We start from the raw sequence: 6,570 nt of genomic DNA on the forward strand, positions 1-6,570 counted from the left end.
TGCAAAATTGCTTTTTTATCTCGTAAAAGAGTGTTTGGTAACCCTTAAGATGTTTTCTGCTTAAAAAAATACCTCAAGATTGTTTCTGTATCATTATGAGGTGCATGGGTTCACAATATATGCCTGTTATCAATTCAAGTCATAGTTTAAATCTTCCGCCCAAACTTCTCTCGCGCGAACATCTCCAGTAGTTTATGGTGCAACCTATAGAGCTCTGCTTTAAACATCGTGTGCTGTCATCTGGCCTGTGGTGGAGTTACTTGGTGTACATAGCGTATTCGCATATCCCTACGAAACAGTACACATTGGTGCACATCACAGGTGCACATGGCATTTATTTCTTTTGACGTTTCAAGTTAACTTTTTAAAGTTTTCCCTGCCGTGCTCATGAGGTCATGCATGAAGTCCTCGGCACCCGGTGACTCCCAATAGTGCAATTTCTTTGGGAATTAGGTAGGGGAAATTTTCTACCCTGGCTTATTTCATGCAATTTGTGTTAACGATGTAAACAGAGAAGAGAGTGGAAGCAAAGCCAAGGCACAATGTGATACCAAGTAGGATGACTTACTTGGAGGGTTACAAAATCAACGGAGCATGTCGGCAGAGTTGATTCTTGACGATTGGCTTAGAGTAGGTATTTTTTACACTTTTGGTGAAGAGTTGTTATTGTTCCATGCCCTTATTAAGGGTTCATTTCTTTCGTTCCATGTATCAATGAATTTCATTCTTCCTTCATGCTTTGTGGAAGATAGTTGTGAATTCCACTTTTTCACTCGTATACTAAGGTAAACCCTTAAAAATGGAAAGTAACAGCGGAAAGAAGGCAAACTGTCCTAAAGGACCTCGTTACTACGTGACCGGCGCAGTCATGAACGTTGAAGAAGACAGAACTCACGAATTTAAAGGTCATCGAAATATTGCAATCGAAGAGATTCCTCCGTGGTGCATTGATGCCACAGACAAACATAGGAAAACAAGGAATTGTATCTCAAGGTATTGAATATGTGTATGTGAGAAGTCGGTGAAATGTGAACAATACTTTTAGAATTAGCAAAATTCATTCATAGAATTGGCTTTTTTGTCAATGGAGACGTGGATGGATGCAAATTTTCTGTTCGCTGAAACTATTTATGTTATGTGTCTCTAGCTTATTCACCATATCCATATCACATGCGGCATGCCCTTTTCGTTTCAGGAACATATGTGGATTTTTAAACTCAGGATTGGGAGGCATAATATACCTTGGTGTCCTTGACGATGGCAGCATTGCAGGAATTTTTCTATCTCGATATCAGCGCGATCATCTGACGCTGAGTCTAAAAGATACACTAGGAAGGTTTCGCCCCCCTGTACCAAGTCATTTGGTGTCGATTGACTTTGTACCATGTGTTGACCTCTCTGATGTTAACTACAGACAAGTGGCTAAGCGTTGTGGCAGTGAAAAGAGTGGAAATGTATCTGATGATTTTATGAGGGAACATTCTGATGCAAAAGACATTGATAATTCAACTGCCAGGGGAAATTCATTGAATGATGATGCCAAAAACAAATCTCTTAATGACTGTGATAATAATTCTGGGGGATGGGATTGGGTGCTGGAGAAAGTTGATATCACAGACCTCCCAAGGGAGATTAAGTACAAAAATGACCCTTTAAGGAAGCGACCACATCTCCTGCGGACATATAAACAGTGTTGGTGTGATGATGATGCAATCACCAGAGTTACACATGTAATAAACCTGTAAATAGTAATTAGGTGATAATATTTTAAGCGCCGTATACTTTTATTCCCCTTGAGTTTTTACATGCGATTAATTTTTTTTATAGGGCCACAGATCTCCACCCTATGTGGTTGAAATTATTGTTAGACCTCCTGATGCAAGAGACCCAGAAATCAGGAAACACCTTCCTTCATCTAGTGAACTGCTGCTTCAACCAATTTTTCAGGTATACTTCACTGCTGGAATAATTGTAGTTACTTTTAGTAACGTTAATGTTCCATAATGGCCTGGGGAATAAACCCATAAGTGTTTTTTGCGTTATGTTCCAAATTTAGATAAGTATAACAATTAGATCTGTTTTTCAATCATCCTTAATTGTGAATCTCACAAAAAAAATTCTGACCCTCTTAGTAATAGCTTTGAGGGACCAATTTAAAATGATCACTCAATTTATCACTTTCTGAATCACATGGTCATTTCCTGCATCCTTTTTTCTGCCACTTTCCATATTTGCAGCTGTCGTTGAATTAAAAGCCAAGCATGGCATTACAATCGCTGTTATTATCTGTTCATTTTATCTCTGCGGGTCAGCTTTCGTGAGATCCCGGACACTATCGGAGGGCCTCGCTGAAAGGGGAGGGGCCTCGCTTAAGGGGAAGAGGTAGTACCGAGAGAGCAGGAGCGACCTTAACGTTGCCAAATGTACACAGGCGCCCTAGTGTCACACTGAAAAGGTGTGACTCATGCATGGCCACAGATATTTTGGGCCCGGCGGTGAAACAATGCATACAATGTATAGCTACTTATTTAGAGGGGATTGAGGATAATCCCATCACAGAAGCCAGGATATTGTCCGCTAAATGCGAGACCGCTGGTGAAAGGCATACATAAGCGTAACATTTTGATAAATGGGGATTGCAAGGGAATTCGTGAGGATGAGGATGCAAAAAGAATGGAGAAAAGTAGCACGACGGGTATTTTATTAAATAATTTATTTTGTAACTTATTGCTGGAGTGGTGTGGCTAATAAATCAACCTCCTCGTCTTCCCTCCCGTTAGTGTACATATTTTCGGAGTCACTTTCGGAGCCTTCAATAAACACGCTCGGATGTTACTCTTTTAAATCAGAGGTATACAAAACTATATAGGTTGTAATACCCAAAAGTAAATACAGAGTTGAGGAAAAGGGTTAGGGTTTGGTAATGAAGGGATCGGAAAAGTACTGAGAGGGAATAGGTGGAGGGAGGGAGTCGGTGCTGATGGGAATGCAAAAGGTGAATAAAAATTTTCTGGAAAGGCGAAGGAAAAGGATTGAAGTGGAAGAATAAGGAACAGTAAGTTATAAGTTGGATTTAAATGGAAGAATCGAAGAGCACCTAGAGAACGCGCGAGATTTGGCAGCTATGTAGCAGATTCACGAAGTTGACGCGACGGAGGTCTAAGAGCGACTGAAATTCCGAAGTGCTAGGCCACGCCTACTGTCTGCTGATTGGGAGAGGGAAAGTCACATGTAGATAAACTTTCCCTCCTCTCACCCCAACTCGGTTAAGCCACACCAGCTCACCCACAAAGATAAAGTGAACAGACCTTAGTGGCCGTTCACTCTGATTGGCTGAAAGACTGTGCCAGCGATGGTTTCAGCTACGGATAAAAGGACATGCCGAGTGATGAAAAAAGGGATGGAATTTCCATCCCTCCAGTCATCGTGGTAAATTATAGGGTGATATGGTCATATATTTCACCATTACTGGAGCAATCGCTGGAACCATCCCTTGAAAAGGATGGGAAATTATAGTGTGATTCAAGCTTTACTTTGAATGCTGAAGAAAATACCCTAGCTTTGCTATTTTTTTATCGGATGGTATTTATGATTATCCTATTCCAGAATCTTTTACTCAAGAAAGCCTTTCCCCTATTTGCATAGTTTTGGGTTCTGCTGGATCTTGAGATTTTTGGCTTTTGCCACCATTGCAGACCTGTGTGACCATCCAGGTAATGAGTTTTGGTAAGAAGGATATAAATTTAAATATCAAGATTCTGTAGAATCCAAAATCCTGGGAAGACCTTAATTGCTGTACATGGCTTCTATTAAATTTACCTTTCCCCTCATTTTGGAAAAACTTCAGCTTAAGTCACTGTTTAGTGAAAGTGAAGATAAGGACCGGTCATGTTGCTGAATAAAAGTGTCAAAGGTGCCTCAAAATAGCCTTTAAGTAAAAGGTCTAAGGGTGCACATTATTTTTAATGAAGACGAAAAGAGGACATTTTTATATAGGTGCTACCATGTATATAAGATAAGATAATCAGCAGATAGCTACCATATTCAAATGATTTTTAGAACTCCTCCACTGGGCATACAAGTAGGGGTGTTGCCTGGAGGATTTTGTGAATACAGTTCTAACCTTGATGCTTACTGTAGGAGATGAATCTTTTGAATGCCCAAAATACAGGTTAAGTCTAACATTTCATGTGGCATATGTAGTACTGAGGATTAGTAATTTGAATATTTATATCCGAGTTAGAGATGGGCAACTCAAAAAAAAAAACTAAGTTTTAATAAAATAAATTTGTTTGGTTGGCCTTGAAAATAATATGAAAAAATATTTTTTTTTTCTTTTCAATAACTTGATATAAGTTGGTTTTCATGGTATGTTGTATCACATAGTACCCTGTATTTTATTATCCTATATTTTATATCTTTTATGTTTAACTAGCTTCATTCTTCATTAGTTTCTTCATAGCATGTCTCAGCTATACATGTGCTTGAGTCCACTGACAATGAGTGTTAACATTAAATTTTATTGATGCCATTCATCTCATTGAGAATACCTTTCACTAAAGTGTCACATTTTAAAATTGATACTTCCATGTTATAGGCAATCTTTGGAAATGATAATGCAGTAAACTCATTATTATGAAGTTCATGGGACCGAAAAACAGGAGGTTTGTATTAATGGACTTTGTGAGAGCATTTCTTTTAGGAATACTATCAAAAAACATAAATTGCCAAAATTCCTTGTACATTCAATCTCGCCTACTTATAGTCACACTGCAGAATAGCTTCAGGCTATGAACAAGATGCATTCCAAGACCTTGTTCATAAGTTGATAAACTATGCAAGGCATCGAAAAGTGTGGTTATCCTGCTGGCTGCAACACAGCATTGCAATGTTGCATTAACTCGCGATTGTGATGAACTGATCTAGCTGCGCATGCAATGCAGCCGGAGCCATAAAACATTTAGTGTTGCATAGGCCAATTCCAAATTCACCTGATTTGAAGTTTTGGGCATGCTAGAATTTGACGAATGTTTGAATCTCTGAAAGTCGAATGTTTGTCAGAAGAGTACTTATCACACGGCCTATTTATGATCGATAATGAGTGGATCACCATGATTCCACAGGCATGAAGCTAGAATATCTCCTACTGAAGAAAGAACCATAATTGACGCTCTTGGGCTAAGTACACGAGGAGAACTTACACGTAGTACAATGATTATGACGTAGCATAGTGCATATCCGCCTAAATACTGTTGCTTAGCGGCGGACCTTCATAACAAAGTTCATTTTATCATGGGACCTGGACACTGGGACCCGGAATGAGGTTCGTAATTTAGTAATAACATTTCATGTTCAATAGTTGGATTAGCCTTTTTTTCGGGATCAATGATTTACTTCATAAAAACATGAACTTCGTAATAATGTTTATACTAACGAGAGTCTACTGTACATTAGTATATATTTATCAGAAATAATAAAATATACTAAATTCCCGGAGAGATGCCATTTACGGTAAAAATTTAAAACAAGAAAGAAAAATGATGTTAAAATAATACTTTTTTTGGACAAAAATAACCTTTTATTATTTATTTGAAACGTCCACAGAAAAATGTTTTTCCCATCACTTTTATGAATGAACGTGTGAAAATAATTTCTCGAGTAAAAGTGAGTTTGGATTTAGGAGGGCAATTCACTTCCTCACTGCTGATTATAGGCTGACCCATCAAATACATGATTGTAACTATGACTAAGTATGCTCATGGTTAACAGATACTCTTCTATTACTTTTATCAATTTTAGGCAGAGGATGGCAGCATTTATGTAAGAAGACATGCCTCCCTTGCACGTCGCTCTCTTCAGGACATGGTTGAGGAAGCAGTTGAAGATGTTCGTAGGGTGTATTTTCCTATTTTGAAAGAAGTACAAATCCATTTAGGAATTTTAGAGGCTCTTGTTGAAAAGATTGAGACGTTGAGAGTGAATGGCAATGGATCTGATGATACTGCCATGGATGGAAAAAAAGGTGTCGATTTACTGCGAAGAATAAAACAGATCTTATAATTAACATTTATTTTTTTGTATGCCATTTATATATTTTATACTGCATGTCTTTTTTTATAAATTTTAAGAAATGAATAAACATATTGTATTCCTTTTTCAAATTATTGTATCTTGTATTGATTTGAAGTGATCATAATCTATCACATGCATAATAAATCTAATCTATCACATCTATAATAATATATCATAATCTAACTGCATAGACCATGCTGTTAGATTGTGTGGTAAATATATTATAGTTATTATAGTGTGATCATTCAATTGATGTTGGTTTTTACGTATTCTTATTTAGAATGTTCTTTTGTTTTCCAATGTTGATGACCCAGAGACTCGATAAGAAAGTGATTGGAGGTTGTATTGTGTCTGGCGATATTTGTATAAAATGCCCACATGATACAGATACTTAGAGATGTTTAGCTGTGTAGTTATTTTTGCTTTTTATTGGCCAAAATTTGAAGGCAAATGATTCTTTGACTCGGCTGCCACTGAGTGTATGGCTCCATGGTGGTT

At 37.7% G+C, this 6,570-nt stretch overlaps 1 protein-coding gene across 4 annotated transcripts; it reads left to right on the forward strand.

Moving 5' to 3' along the window:
* The first annotated feature begins 268 nt into the window (after positions 1–268).
* LOC124161217 lies at positions 269–6,294 on the forward strand. 4 transcript variants are annotated; one of them, XM_046537507.1, is made up of 5 exons: positions 269–630; positions 753–993; positions 1,196–1,741; positions 1,828–1,947; positions 5,800–6,033. In XM_046537507.1, exons 2-5 carry the CDS (start codon positions 800–802, stop codon positions 5,822–5,824), a joined length of 885 nt encoding a protein of 294 aa, XP_046393463.1. In that variant the 5' UTR covers positions 269–630; positions 753–799; the 3' UTR covers positions 5,825–6,033. The 4 variants fall into 4 exon arrangements, with proteins under 4 accessions (XP_046393463.1, XP_046393454.1, XP_046393449.1 ...); XM_046537498.1 differs by having other exon boundaries at positions 274–630; positions 749–993; positions 1,196–1,730; positions 5,800–6,294; XM_046537493.1 differs by having other exon boundaries at positions 274–630; positions 786–993; positions 1,196–1,730; positions 5,800–6,294.
* The last annotated feature ends 276 nt before the right edge of the window (positions 6,295–6,570 follow it).

The sequence above is a fragment of the Ischnura elegans genome, chromosome 1 (genome assembly GCF_921293095.1).
Source record: "Ischnura elegans chromosome 1, ioIscEleg1.1, whole genome shotgun sequence".
Classification (NCBI taxonomy): domain Eukaryota; kingdom Metazoa; phylum Arthropoda; class Insecta; order Odonata; family Coenagrionidae; genus Ischnura; species Ischnura elegans.

Excerpts from the sequence above, each read along its gene's own strand:
- LOC124161217 (XM_046537498.1), top strand. The coding sequence starts at position 800 with ATGGAAAGTAACAGCGGAAAGAAGGCAAACTGTCCTAAAGGACCTCGT. Across the intron at positions 1,731-1,827 it reads CAATCACCAGAGTTACACAT|GGCCACAGATCTCCACCCTA; the intron begins GTAATAAACCTG and ends TTTTTTTTATAG. Across the intron at positions 1,948-5,799 it reads TGCTTCAACCAATTTTTCAG|GCAGAGGATGGCAGCATTTA; the intron begins GTATACTTCACT and ends TATCAATTTTAG.